This window comes from Eutrigla gurnardus (assembly GCF_963514095.1).
Source record: "Eutrigla gurnardus genome assembly, chromosome: 1".
NCBI lineage: Eukaryota > Metazoa > Chordata > Actinopteri > Perciformes > Triglidae > Eutrigla > Eutrigla gurnardus.
The window spans coordinates 34,471,965-34,487,011 of NC_139915.1; the positions used below are offsets into that span (position 1 = coordinate 34,471,965).

The window sequence follows — 15,047 nt, forward strand, 5'->3', positions numbered from 1 at the left end:
ACATTAGTCCAGAGACCAGACTATGTGAGGAACCAGAGACTGTGGTCCCCCAGAGGTCTAGACAGTAGCTCACATTAGTCCAGAGACCAGACTATGTGAGGAACCAGAGACTGTGGTCCCCCAGAGGTCTAGATAGTGAACCACATTAGTCCAGAGAGCAGACTATGTGAGGAACCAGAGACTGTGGTCCCCCAGAGGTCTAGACAGTAGCTCACATTAGTCCAGAGACCAGACTATGTGAGGAACCAGAGACTGTGGTCCCCCAGAGGTCTAGATAGTAGCTCACATTAGTCCAGAGACCAGACTATGTGAGGAACCAGAGACTGTGGTCCCCCAGAGGTCTAGATAGCAGACCACATTAGTCCAGAGACCAGACTATGTCGAGGAACCAGAGACTGTGGTCCCCCAGAGGTCTAGATAGTAGACCACATTAGTCCAGAGACCAGACTATGTGAGGAACCAGAGACTGTGGTCCCCCAGAGGTCTAGATAGTAGCTGACATTAGTCCAGAGACCAGACTATGTGAGGAACCAGAGACTGTGGTCCCCCAGAGGTCTAGATAGCAGACCACATTAGTCCAGAGACCAGACTATGTCGAGGAACCAGAGACTGTGGTCCCCCAGAGGTCTAGATAGTAGCTGACATTAGTCCAGAGACCAGACTATGTGAGGAACCAGAGACTGTGGTCCCCCAGAGGTCTAGATAGTAGCTCACATTAGTCCAGAGAGCAGACTATGTGAGGAACCAGAGACTGTGGTCCCCCAGAGGTCTAGATAGTAGCTCCCATTAGTCCAGAGACCAGACTATGTGAGGAACCAGAGACTGTGGTCCCCCAGAGGTCTAGACCCTTGAATGGCTGACATCATTGAAGCTGTTCTTCTATATTAGTTCCACATATTCTATTGTAAATGTTCCGTTTTCATAATGATGTAACGATGTCATTCTACTATCTGACTGTGTGTATTGTTCTGCACCAATCACCACGTCACATTCCTTGTGTGTGAAAACATACTTGTCAATGAAGTGTTTGTGATCGTGTATTGATCCAGAAGATCCTTCAGTGTTTGGAATGAGATCTGCAATGTATCCCCTTCCACCTCTGCTCAACTCTTCTGCATGCTTCCCTTTCTCTCTCATGTTACTCTGATGGATAGTTGAACATGAAAACAAGAAATTACTATTCATTGGAATTCAAATAGAGTTCATACATTTTCATTTGATGCAAGTTTTATTTTAGAGGAAGAAAAGAACAGAATAAAGTTTGTCTTCACAATCTGGCATGGTTTTCCATGTTATTGTTTTGAAATGATCTTTTTCTTTAGAAAGGCAAATTACCATCACATACATGAATTCCAATCTTAGTCATTCAAAGACAGATAAAGATGCTTCCAGGAAGTCCATGTGATTTGGTCCATATTGGCCTTCTGGAATGTTTTTCTGAGAAGTGTTTAGATGGTATTTTGCCTGGCAAACACTGGAAGAGGTCTAACATCCGAGGAAGAATCTTCATCCTGATTGACTCTATCCGGGAGCTTCAACTTAAAAAGGGAATAACATTCCATCTTTGGATGTCAGACTTTCTCTTTGAATGGAACGGGCCGTCATTGATATCATACAGTCTTGAGAAGTCCCTCGGTAATGAGACACCTAAATATTTCATGGACTCAGCCTCCCATTTCCAGTTGGACATGGTCCTAATGGAGGGTGGGGGGGTCATAGTTGAATGTCAGTACTTGAGTTTTGTTATTAATTTTACAACCAGAAATGAAACCAAATTCCTCTAATAATTTCATCCATTTTGGGAGTGTGTGTGTAGTTGTATTAATCGTATCAATAAGTGGTCAGCAAACAGGGCCAGTTTTTGCCCCCGGATGTCGTTGTTGCCCCCTTTCTATCTGATCTTTGCCTAATCAATGACTTCTGGGTTCTATAAACAGGGCGAAGAGGAGCGGCCATCACAGCACCCTCGTCTCCTTCCTCTTTCCAGAATGAATGAATGGTTAAATCACCGTTGATTTGAATTCTAGCTGTTGCTTTGTTGTATAATGCTGCAATCGTGTGGATTATAGTTGTATGAAAGCCACGTTTTAAAGTCCTTTCTATAAAAACTGAATGGAAGGCTTTCTCTGCATCCAAACTTCATATCAGTGTCTCTAGTTTGTGTGATTTGTCTCATAATGTGTGGTGTTTTCCTGATATTATCTTGGTCTGTCTTTGTCTGACAAAGCCAGTCTGGTCCTCATGTATTAATACTGCTAGTATATGTTCTATTCTTTAGTTCAAATGGAGGGGAATCCTTTAGAATCCTTATTTAGAAGACTTACAGGGCCATAACTCCCACACTCCAGCCTGTCTTTGCCCTCTTTAGGTAGGATTGAAATCATTGCCTCCCTCCATGAGGGGGGGTTTAATAATGTTGGAATGAATTGATCTTGCATTGTTTTGGACCATTCTGTGGTAAAGCCGTCTGTCCCTGGAGACTTCCCCCCTTTCATTCTCCTGATTGCTGATTGAATTTCTTCTTTTGTTATTTAGATATGAATTTGTCATTTTGTTCATCAGTAACCTTTGGGAGGTTTATCTGGGCCAGGAAGGCATCCATCTGGTCTAGTTTAGTTTATTAAGGATCCCCATTATTCTACACCACAGTGGAGACTATTCTTCCTGGGGTCCAGGCAAAAAACATCACACAATCACAAAACAAAAGATTACAATGCAGTACAGCATGATCAATAATAACATTTTGTAATACAAAAATAGCAACAACAAAAAACAAAAAAACAATAACTTAGAGTTTACATAATAATGTTCATACCAAAGATAAAAAAGCTCAATATAAAACTAAAACAAAGAACCAATGGCCTACAATATACACATTAGTGTACCGAAGACAAACAATATTCTAAGTGACGATAAAGTACCATAATGGATAAAATATGACATAAAGTACATACAAAATCAAGATAATATCAATATAAAAACGATAACCAGAAACAAAAATGAATTTAAGCTGAAAATAAGTCAAAAGAAAATAAATGAACCAGTCATGACATTAGGTAGAATCTAGAATAATCTCTTTCTGCAATACTTCTCCTCTCAGTCTATTCTTAAAACCCACTCTGCTGGTGATTGATACCAGATATTGTGGAAGTCGATTCCAGGAAGTGATGGCCCTATACATAACAGTCTTTTTCAAAGCATCAGTTTTGGGTTTAAGGTGGGTAAGAGCACCTCTCAGGGCTAGCCTGGTACCATAGTTGTGACTGTCACTAGCATGCAACAGCTGAGAATACAGATAAGCAGGTTTATGGTATGTATAGATGCTTTTAAAAATAGAATCAAACTACAAGCTAGTCTTTCACCAACTCTCATCCATGACATCATTATGCATTATCTCAATGCCGGTCCTAAAGGAGCAATGGAGAGCTAGTCTCGCAGCTCTGTTTTGGGTAAGCTGGATTTGATTTAGTTCTTGTTTAGATGCATTAGACCAGATGGCTGGCCAGTAGTCAAGATGTGACAATACAAGGGATTGTATAACTTGCTTAGTAGTTGTGTTAGTTAAAAAATAGGCACTTCTTCTTATGATTGAAATGCCTCTGCTCATTTTTGTTACTATGTTATTAATGTGAGCGGCCCAAGATAGTCTTTCATCCATTGTAACTCCCAGCAATCTGGCCTCTTTAACTTGTTCAATATGAACTCCATTCAAAGAAACACTTCATATGCGTTCCTTTCTCTGAGCATGATTTGAGCAAATAACAAGACATTTTGTTTTGGAAATATTAAGTTTCATCTTATTTTCAGTTAGAAATCCGCATGACCTCGTCTTGTAGTATACTGCTCAGGTCTGTGAGATTATCTGCATAAGCATATATTGTTGTGTCATCAGCATAAACTGCACAGCAACCATTCTTTAAAATACATGGCATATCATTTACAAATATTGAGTATAATAAAGGTCCCAGGCGGCTTCCCTGGGGAATACCACAATATAATGTTTTAATACTTGAAAGGGTTCCATTGAACGTGACACATTGCTGTCTGTTGACTAGGTAGCTTTCCATCCAGTTAATAGCTGAGACTTTAAAACCATAAGCAGACAGTTTTATAAGTAGTAGTTTGTGGTCAATAATATCAAAAGCTGCACTAAAATCTAACAGCACTGTGCCAACTAATAATTTACTGTCAATTAGTTTTAGCCAGTCATCTGTTAATTGTGTGAGAGCTGTGCATGTTGAATAGCCAGTTTTATATGCATGTTGAAAGTCTGAATTCATGTTATTCATAGAGAAATCATTTTGAATTTGCTTAAATATGATTGTTTCCATTAATTTCCCTAATAGCGGTAAAAATGCTAATTGGCCTACTATTCGATCCAGTGAATGCTTCTTTCCTATTTTTTGGTCGAGGAGTTACTCTAGCAACCTTCCATACTTGAGGATAGATTCCTTCTTTAAAACTTCAGTTAAAAATATAGCATATAGGACTGGCTATTATTCCAGCTGACAACTTTAAGAGTCTACTGTCTACATTATCATGACCACAGGGTTTGTCAGATTTCAATTCAGACAATAGATTTTCAATTTCCAATATATTAGTGACTGAAAATCCAAATTTGCATTCTTTGTCCTGCATGATATCATTTTTAATAAGTGATTCAGATAGAATACCATTTACAGGCAACATGCCATTTCTTATAGTATCAACTTTACTTATGAAATAATTGTTGAAATAATCAGCAATGTCTTTGGGCTTGGTGATAAAGCCTTCACCTGATTCAATAAATGCTGGTGTTTTGCACATTTTATCTCTACCCATGATTTGATTGAGAGTACTCCAGAGTTTTTTGCCATCATGTTTAATTTCTTCAATTCTAGATTGGTAGTACACCCTTTTTTCGTTTATTTAATTTGGTCACTTTGTTTCTTAAAGAGCGATATGCTAGCCAGTCCTCTGAGCTACCTGAATCTACAGCAACTCTTTTCCGTTTATCTCTATCTTTCATCGAGCTTCTCAGGTCAGAGTCAAGCCAAGGGGCTTTGACAGATCTGATGGTGAGCTTCTTGATGGGTGCATGCTTATCCAACACAGTCTCATCCCTACTCGTCACATACTGACGATTGGTCATATCCCCTTTGCGTCACCTGTCTCTGCGTCCGACAGTGACGCAAAGGGATTTCCATTCAAATCAGTCAGATGACCCTCTGCGTCTATTTCCGACGCAGAGGGTCATCTGATTTGAACGCAAATCCCTCATCGGTTGATTTTGACGCAAGGGGGTTAGCCAACGTGCGGTTTGCCTGCGCTGGAAGTTTCGGTTTCAGGTGATGCATTTTGTGTTACAGGTGTTTATCTTGACTGTATATATGTTTTTTATTTAGCTGTGTTGTAAGTGGAGTTGGATTACAAACAAACAAATAAATAAATACGAAGACATATTTTCCTTCAGGCAATCATTTATCGTGCATGGAGACGCTCCTTAGGACCATTGCGTTTTTCGACATCCCATGTAAGTATTGCCTGCTATTCTGCTTAAATAATTAAACAGCATGCCCTCATCAAAAGCAAGCAAATTATGCTGTTAAATTGTTGCCATTTGTAGTTGTGTTTTTTTGGTAATGTTTATGCGCACTGTATGCGATTTCATAGGATAGATATATACAACATCTTAGGCGGGTCCACACCACACCGACTGCCCGACTCGCGTCGGTAAATGAAGTCGGGCTACTTAATATGGCCGACTCGAATGGCGGATTACACATTTGAAACGGCTGAAATGAACGCCGACGTGGGCCGATTCGAGCGACCACACCAAGGAGACTCATGTCACGGACGCCGACTCTCTCAAAGACGACGATTTTCGGTCCGGTGTGGCGGGTCCACACCGGTGGCAACCCTAAGTGCTACACATAGTTAGCTAATAGTTAGCCAGGAGAACACGCTATGTTTTCTAGAACAATGAACTGAATGCAATCTAGTTGCTAGTCACTGAACTAGCTCAGACTATGTGAGATTGAAATCTGAATAAAAATGTTGGATTCAAGTTAACCCTGGCAAGTTCATGTCACAACGCCATCAATTGCCAGACTTCAATTCAATGATTTGCAAGCTGGTAAACATCCATGGACACCAAAGATACCATATAATAGGGCTAGGTTAAGGATCATTCTATAGCTTGAATAAAATGAACTGAACGTGAACTATTGAAATGGTGTATTAAAAACTATTCATTTTTTATCTGTGTGAACTGAATTTTTAACTATTTGATGTGAAGTATGGACTTACACATCACTTAAAGTATTCATATTGTAATTTGTAGTTTGGTGATCTATTCTATATTATATTGATTTGTTTTTCTCTTTCTCAACAGGTTCCCTTATCCCTGTCACTTCCAACTACTGATTAGCAGCACCCTATAACAACAAAAAGGCACTTTGAAGAGCCACATTTGTATTGTATCTGGTCAGTCCCTCTACTTTCTGTTCTCTCTCTTACTATCTTACAGTGTCTCTCTCTCTCTCTCTCTATCTCTCTCTCTCTCCCTCCCTCTCCCTCCCTCTCCCCTCACCTGCCCTCTCTCCCTCCCTGTACAATGTCTGATCCTGAGCCGAACCGGCTCCAGAAGGAGTTGAGTGACCTTGTTGGTCAGGCTGAACATCAGGCTCACCTCCAAAACCTCCAACAGCTCATCAGCTTGCACCAGGAGGCAGAACCATCCACCAGCCAGCCATCAAACCGCAATCAAGGTGTTAGGTGGATTAAGAGGGACTGCGATGGAAACATTATTTATGGCAGACCCAGATCATCCCGAAAACAAGCAGGTCAGATTTGTTTTACATTCGTGTTAATTGAAATGTAGACTTTATCTCCAGATCTAGTTTATCTTGGAATGGTATACAACATGATCACAAGTCTTGGGTCTGAATTAGAACATATCTGAGGTTATTATTACATACCTGTGCCTAGCATCAAGGAAACTGAGACGTTAAAAGTTTGTGTCATCGAGTGTAAAAAGCAACAGCTTTTTTGCTACAGCAGGTCCCAGTCACAGCCAGACTGGGAAGACTGGTGTCTCTCCTCCTGTCATGGCTCTGGAAACCAGTGGGGAAGTGACCAGCAACTTTCCTTCAGTTACTGCTGGTATGTTCTTTATTTTGTCTGCACTGATGCAAAACAGTATGTTCATTTATTACGATAGGAATGTACATTTCATAGTTTTGTGTTTTGATTGTTTTGTGTTTGATCAATAGATAACAGATAACATTACACATTTCAAAATGACTGTTATTCAATGCCATTATCTTTTGTTGTTATAAGCCGTTGGTTTTCAGTGTTGTGCATTGTCTTAACAGAGTCTTTCCTTCAAGAGCTTGAGTGCTCACTGGCTAAGGACCTGTATGTGGATGATACACCACCTCAAGCCGCATCCGACTGGTCGACTGGAAAGAGTCTGATCTCAGGGTGGTGGGCGAAAGAGAGATCCCGGCTGGTCAACACCATGGTGGGCAAACAACGGCAGGTGGCAACTCGAGTCTGCCAACAATGTGCAGACCATCCAGCAGTTATCCGCTGTTGTGACTGCCGACCACACCCTTTCCTCTGTGGCCAGTGTGACATCAGGGTCCATCGAGATCGAGTCTTCCACAACAGGGATTCCATGATGCATGGTTTCTTTGAAGCATTGCCTCCGACAACCTGTGTTGTGGAGAGTGTTCTTACCCAGTGTGGTAAGTTGTAGTTTTTGAGAGTCCCCTTCTCAGACTATATTTTTTCCAGTTATCACCTGGAAAACTGAATACTGATTTCTGATCAGTTGATGAAGCCATGAAGTCCTACCTGGTTTCAAAATAGCTGCCAGTAAATACATATGTTGTGCTTTATTTCTCATACATGTTTCTTTTTTTCTAAGAGCGTCTTATACCTTTGGAGATGCCAGCAGAAATATGCAGCTGTCCACGAGGATCATCCCGTGTCATCGCAGGAAAGTCCATCGTTGTGGTTACAATGAATGGTAAGAAGAACTTCAGGGGTCGGGATGGGGTCAATTCTGTAAAAGTGGCTGCAGAATGTCACCCACAGCTATTTCCTGATCACACACCATATCAACTCTAAACACAAAGACGCTTAGGGTCATCTTAATATGACATATTAATATCATATTATTATGACATATTAATATGACGGCATCATGCAGACGCAAATGTATTATCTGTATGTGATTATACAAATGTTTGGCTAAATCTCCCATTGTGATGTTAGAATGTGCATTAAAATTCAGATATTTGCACATCTCATAATGTTTTTGACCACATTTTGACAGTTTATGAGCATAATTTTTGGCAACAGTGGTAGAAGCAAGATAATGGACTTTGCGACGTTGGAATATCAAAATGTTAATGCACTCCGAGGTGTAAAGGCCACTCCGCTTCACGTTGTGACCGCATACCTTACACCCCATCTAGACCACTGCACTCATCTAATGAGCGACTGTTATGTCATTCAAATGATCCGGTTTGTATGAGTGATGTTTGTTGCAAAATGGATTTTTAACGCCTGCAACATCAATGAGGGTTACTGATGTTGGCACCTGTTCCTATTTCCTGGGATTTGATATCTTTTTATTCTCTCCTAAGCTTATTTTATGATTTACATAATAATTAAAATGACAAATTGATGTTAATTTTGATTGTTGTATTTTTGTATGTCGCTTTAGACAAAAGCGTCTGCTAAATAACAAACATAAGCACATACTAGCTCGGCTGTGCCTTACATATATATATTTCTTTTTTTTCCAGGGCGATATGATCTCAAATTGCCTGAGATTGGATGCGAGGCTTGTGAAGCCTCATGGACTCCTGGACTGGATGACATGGTCTCCAATGACTACTGGCCTGCCACCTCTCACTTTGCAACGGTATATGCTTTGGACATCCTTTATTCTTTTGAAGAGGTGAAGATGGCAGCACCAGGGATGTCAAGCCAAGCATTTTTAAGAATGCTGGACAGACGGACTATCCGCTTTGGCCGTGTAAGTATTAAATAAGTTAAGTAACTCAAGAGATAATACTGTGAGTTATATGATATGATCATAATACATGAACATTAACACTATATTACACTACATTAACATTTATACACCTGCGACCCTTTGTCTAAGTTCTTTAATTTCTTGTTCTCTGTTACTGTTCTCTTTTGAATCAGACTGGGAACATCACAGCAGACAGCTTCCGAACCAGCTTTTTGGAGTGGGAGGCCGTCCGATACCAAGTGGAGAAATTGTGCAGGGAGGACCACTTCCACTGCCCAGCGTGCAGCCCAGACATGCTTGCGGTCTCAGTTGATGGGAACCGCAAGCACTATAGGTTCAAGAGTGCTGCAAGGTAATTACTAAATCTTGTGTTTGCATAGACAGCTCATCATTTTGAAAGTAACTGTTGTGAATTTGAAAATCATATGAATATTGAAAGTCTAAGTATGTCTTTTATTTAGATCTGAGGAACCAGCCATCTTTGATGGCGTCTTCATTGCAAAAGATGATGACGTTTCAAGATTCGTGGACTATGTCCATTCCTCAACCAGTCATGTAAACTTGCACAACTTCATTATATTTACCTAGAAAACAAAGAGGGCATTTTTTGAACAAGTTTGGACTGTTAACCATCTTCCATGTTGTAGGCCTCTGGAAGAGGTGTCTGTGGAGGGCAGTGGTCAGCGGCACGTGAAACATCTACTAAGTCATCAGGGAAAACAGACGAGGAGGGCCTGGAACTCGCTGTGTGTCGTCATGGGGTTCTTCTTCGTGCCCTCAATATGTTCAGGGGGGAGATTTTTGCCCACCCCCTGTTCCTCCAAAAAGAAATGGCCTGTAAGCCAGTGACATTTTGTGCCATGGATGTGGCATGTAAGTACTGGCCATACCTCCGAAGAGTGGCAGAGAAATGCCCTGAGCTTCAGCATCTCCTCACCATGAGGCCATTTCTTTCAGTGTTTCATGCCAAAGCCCACGATTTCAAATGTGAGGTAAGAAAAAATGATTGTCAGTGAGATGTTCTGTTCCCTGAAAACCTGCATAAGATTGTTGCCATTTAGGTTTTCTTTTCTTGTTTTCTTTTTAAAGGTGAAATGGAGCGGAGCGTATCAGGACTACTGCTTTTTGAAAGAAGGATGATCATCTCATATGTTTGATGTTTGCAGGACGCATAGACATGCTGACGATCATGGCCATGCGCTGGAACCAGCACAAGTTTGAAAACTTGGCTTCCACGCTTGCCCGCCGATATCAGAAGGTAAAGACACCAGTTTTCCCTTCTGCAACATGCAGAACAATATTGTCAAAGTGGCATATATCACAAAAATATAGACTTGCCCAGATACAGTGGAATATACGGATGGTTCTATATGTAGTGTCAATTGTATTTTGTGTCTTGATATAAAATGTAATTTACACATATTTCATACCACATATATTGATAGTCCATGTATATATACTGTATATTTAATCAGTATTAATTGTATGTGGTTTTCTAATAGTGAAGGCACTTTACATTCCTTATCAAGAATATTCAACGTTGTAGGCAATTCCCACATTGTCTTTTTTTATTTGTGTTTAAAGGCCACAACAACCCTGCGAAGCCAGCTGCATAACTTGGAGGCTCTGAAAATGGAAATGGACATCACAGACAAACAACTGGAGAGCTGGACCATTGATGTCAATGAGTGGGCAGAAGGTAGAATATACTGTTTGATATGCTGCTGGATGTATCACTTCTGTGCTTGTAGAATTATGAAAGTATAAACACATTTGTTTTGTCTTGTCATCGACACAAGCTTCTTTTAATAGCTCTATCACTGTGAATTTCTTTTCATGGTTTGAGTTTAGCTTGTAGCAACTGCACGTAGCCTTAAACCTGTGTGTCAGGTCTACTAAACTGACTAAGCTTGGCAGCAGTTCCAAAGAGGTTCATTGTAATCGTAGTGGAAGAGCACATACTCTGATTGCTGATGACTTGTGGAAAAGATTATCGCCATGGGGACAATAAAGATCTAACCTAACTATACTCAACCTTAGCTACACGTGTAGCCTCTCAGTTACAGAGATTGTTGAGGCTCGCTTGCCCATACACCAGAAATAATATTTTTTCATGAAATCAAGAAGCATATTTCTTATATCTTCATTTCTTCTTCTCAGCAACGACATCCCCAAATGATGCTGATGTTGCTGCTGTGACCAGCCGAATCGAGGAGCTGGTCGCTAGTGTTAAGAGGAGGTCCCTGCGTCTTTACAAAGACAATGACGGTTGCAAAGGACGTGCTCGGATCCGCCGAAAGATCCGGGAGGAAAAAAAAATCTTAAGTTCAGCTGTGGAAAAATACAACGCCATGGTTCCAAACACAGAAAACCTGAGCCTGGACACCATTCTGTCTGACGAGGTGGTTTGGCCATGGCAGCTTCCACACGTTGGTATGTACACAATTCCGTTGATGTGAAATAGTCACATAGTGGCACACAATCTGTCATGCTTTGATTGTAACCCCAGAAAATCTTTAAATACTAGTCTTAAATACAACTGACTTATGTTTCATCTATGTATTCCAGACTCTGTAGATCTAAGGATGAAGAGGAAGGTTTTTGACCTGGTGATGGCAGTGAGGAGACTCGAGGAGGAGAAGAGGATTCTTGTTGCAGAAATGCATAATCATTGGAGGTGTCTTTGCACCCGTGCAGATATATGACATGAATATGACATCAGGTATGTATTGTAGTTATATTTGGCATACATTACAATATATCTGAAAGTTTCTATTGAATAAAGGCTCTATGTGTTTTTAGGTGTAAGGTGAGACGTGGGGCCTGCAACAAGATGGGATCCTAGGTCTACAGAGCATGACGTTGAAGAACTTAAAAGCAAGCAACAGCATGTCAAAGCATGCAAAGAAGTGTTACGTGCAAGTTCTGACGGAACAGAACATCAGCTTTGACAGTGATTCTGAGGACCATACCGGGAGTGACTCTGAACAAGACTAAACAGCACTGTCATGGCCAGAGTCTTTTTTATGCTGTTGTGTGCTGGGGAGGCAGCATTAAGAAGAGGGCCACTAGGACAGGCGGCTAAGGAGTGCTGGCTCTGTTTTTGGCATGGAGCTGAAGTTCATCACATCAGCTGCAGAGAAAAGTCTCTTTCTGCCCCAACCATCACATCACTTTTTCTAGTATCCACTATCCATCTCACCGTCTTACAGGCTACATTAGCCACTCTACACAATCTGGACTGTGGTCCTAACATTTACCCCTGTTGACTTGTATTATCTTTCCTGTGTCTGTTGTTCTATTTATCTTATCTTCTTTGTATTATTTTTGTTCAGGAATTCTTTTATGTTCACACTCACATAGTCATATTTAACAACATACACAGCTTTGCACTGATTGAATCCCTGCACTGTCTACTTTTGCAATACCACCACTGCAAAACACTCCATAGCTGCCCCTCAAGGTCAATGTATCACAGGGTCAGGCCCTACCAGTCCTTTGTGATCACTTGACATGCTCTTCACTTTTTACATTTGTCTGAGTTATTCTTGTTATGTGGTCCTGTGGTCGGTATGTCACACTGTTCATAGGTTGTTTTGTATCCTGACTCTGAGCCCATGCTGTGACTTTCATAATCGAATTAGGCCTTATTTTAATGTTGTGCCCTGAAGATCTTTCCAGTTTGTTAATCTTATGTAATCATCTTTACTGCTGATACTGACTCTGTTTTCCTGTGATGGTCACAAATTCATGTTGCAACTAAATCTACTTAAATGTTCCTTGCCTTGACTTTCATTGCGCATCCATAACAGTGTCTCAGTGAGCTGAAGTCGATACCTGGAAAAGAGGAAGAGTACACCCTGCTCACATAGCTAAATGTATACACACCCACGCTCATCCACAGTTACATAATTGATTAATCACTGTGGAGTAACACCTATAAGAACAAGGTAAGATAAGTCCAAAGAGAGGGATCAACCAGTTACTACTGTAGAATCCCCATGAGCCCCCAGTCAACATGTCTTTTAGCTTTACATCTAGAATGTGTATTTGGGACAATAGATGAGTAAATCTTTTGGCTTTTTTCAAACATTTCAGGCTGGTAGATCCTTTCAATACTTAATAATTATTTCAACAACGAAACAATTATTTTATCATTGTATTTATCATGTATTATATGTAGGCTACTATTAACTCATTCCCATTGGAGAACCGAGGACCCGCTGTCTGGAAGTGTTTTCGTCACATGTCTTTTTATGATAACCTCCACATACCTCAACAGCGTTACCATAGACTGTATAAAATAGTGCGTTATCTGTTACAAAACCATTGCCTGGTATCAGTCTGGACCCAGACAAACAAAACTGTCATTTATTTCAAACTGATCGAGATCTTGTGTTCATGAAGTCGCCCCCTTCACACACACACACACACACACACACACACACACACACACACACACACACACACACACACACACACACGCATGTAGAAGGCTCCACCCCCAAGGGTGTCTGGACACTAGAGGACAGCCGACAGCGGGCACTCGGCCGTCGGCCCGGATCCCCCGCCCCAGCCCGCGTTCGACTACTGTTTTGGCTTAAATATCTGAAATAAAAAAACATATTCACTTTTTGTTGATATGTATCATCTAGATGCAGTGTAATAACTAGTTCGGCTGCACTGCTTATTTCATATATTCAGTAGATATATCATTTTACAACCCTATCTCCAATCCTAATTCAGAAACCGGAAGTACTACAACTGTGAGGCTGATCTGTATCAAGCTAAATGGCGGGCCTGTAGGGAATTGTAGTTTTTTTTAATATTAGTGTTTTTCCTAGAAATTGAAGTTGTAAATACTGAATTGAGAGTACACTGAGCAGTTTAAGGGGATGGTGAACACATATGTGTAATCAAATTTAAAAAATCTATTTGTTAAATGGGTGAAAATTAATTTCAACCATATTTGACAGCGCCCCCCGTTGGCGACTTTACTCACATGATAGCTGAGATCAAGAGTTCTCCAGAACAGTTTGTACTATGTCTGTAGCCCCTTTTTTTGCTGAATTATAAGCCTTCAAACTTGCACCAAGGTCAAGGTTCAAAGGTCAACATTTCAAAGCAGGAGGCATGTAGAATCTTCATACTGACATATGTTACTCTCCAGGTCAAGACCTTTCCAATGATGTATTTGGTTTAGCTCCACAGCAAAGTTTTAATTGTTTCGCATCATGGACACGCACCATCCCAGGCTTAGTTTCAGAGAGCACTTTGAAGGCCCAGTATATGAAATGAAGCTGTTTGTTTGTTTGTTTATTTTTGATTTTTTAGTGGAACTAGTGATCAACATGAGTCACTTTAAGAGCTTACAATCCTGCTGAGAATCTAGGGCAGTACTACAGGCTTGGAGGAAAGCCTGGATTAAGGTTAGGGTTAGGGTTGGGACTCAAAAGACCAAGCTGTTTCCATTCCAATCATCATCAATGTTGTCACTTTCAGATTTTCATATACTTTGAACTATACTATAATTGAACCAGGTGCACACCAAATCTTAATCAGTTTGACAAACATTCTGTAGTTAGTTTAGTAAATGATGCTCAAAGCTTCTTATATTGCCGTAGGTGGGTATAAAACCGTCCGATGCCCAGTGGAGAGTTAGCAACCAAAATGTCAAGTTTTTTAAGAGTCATAACTCCGTTTTCCCATCATTGTCACCCCATACAGTTCTAATGCAACGGAAACGTTGTCCACTGCTCCTAGTGTGAGTGTAGCACTAAGACGAGTGTTCACATGTCCACGTGGTCTCATGTGACCCAGATCCATTCAAAGTATTGATCCTGACACTAGCATCAACTCTCAGAACATGACTCATCAATATCATCAAAGCAAACTGATTAATGAAGCTTAACTAGTGAGAATCTTAAAGTGTATTTATTGTATCAGGGTGCAGGCAAGAGAGACCAGACTCACCTGGACCTGGACCTGGACCTGGACCCAGCTGTGTGTCCATGAA

The 15,047-nt window shown here is 40.7% G+C and overlaps 5 protein-coding genes across 5 annotated transcripts in view; all 5 read left to right on the top strand.

Moving 5' to 3' along the window:
- LOC311028971 (stonustoxin subunit alpha-like) overlaps positions 1 to 2,142 on the top strand; it is a 59,448-nt gene extending 57,306 nt beyond the window's left edge. The window contains exon 4 of the mRNA XM_084033808.1: positions 127 to 2,142. The gene's annotated coding sequence lies outside the window, so the exon portion shown is untranslated. The remainder of the gene's footprint in view (positions 1 to 126) is intronic.
- Positions 1 to 12,691, top strand: part of LOC311026858 (uncharacterized protein) — a 52,668-nt gene extending 39,977 nt beyond the window's left edge. Inside the window, exon 12 of the mRNA XM_084030558.1 lies at positions 11,834 to 12,691. The gene's annotated coding sequence lies outside the window, so the exon portion shown is untranslated. The remainder of the gene's footprint in view (positions 1 to 11,833) is intronic.
- Positions 1 to 15,047, top strand: part of LOC311015290 (uncharacterized protein) — a gene marked incomplete at its 5' end in the record, with an annotated part of 152,915 nt that overhangs the window by 19,914 nt on the left and 117,954 nt on the right. The window lies entirely within an intron of this gene.
- On the top strand, positions 6,561 to 10,171 carry LOC311015301 (uncharacterized protein; the record flags this gene model as incomplete). The annotated part of the gene is made up of 9 exons (XM_084012423.1): positions 6,561 to 6,824; positions 7,042 to 7,143; positions 7,356 to 7,730; positions 7,913 to 8,014; positions 8,799 to 9,031; positions 9,205 to 9,383; positions 9,493 to 9,586; positions 9,679 to 10,023; positions 10,121 to 10,171. Exons 1-9 carry the CDS (start codon positions 6,596 to 6,598, stop codon positions 10,169 to 10,171), a joined length of 1,710 nt encoding a protein of 569 aa, XP_083868549.1. The 5' UTR covers positions 6,561 to 6,595.
- Positions 10,221 to 15,047, top strand: part of LOC311015308 (NLR family CARD domain-containing protein 3-like) — a gene marked incomplete at both ends in the record, with an annotated part of 33,564 nt that continues 28,737 nt past the window's right edge. Inside the window, 6 exons of the mRNA XM_084012437.1 lie at positions 10,221 to 10,289; positions 10,616 to 10,730; positions 11,192 to 11,464; positions 11,600 to 11,722; positions 11,834 to 11,840; positions 14,978 to 14,984. Of these exons, the coding sequence (XP_083868563.1) occupies positions 10,221 to 10,289; positions 10,616 to 10,730; positions 11,192 to 11,464; positions 11,600 to 11,722; positions 11,834 to 11,840; positions 14,978 to 14,984 (594 nt within the window). The remainder of the gene's footprint in view (positions 10,290 to 10,615; positions 10,731 to 11,191; positions 11,465 to 11,599; positions 11,723 to 11,833; positions 11,841 to 14,977; positions 14,985 to 15,047) is intronic.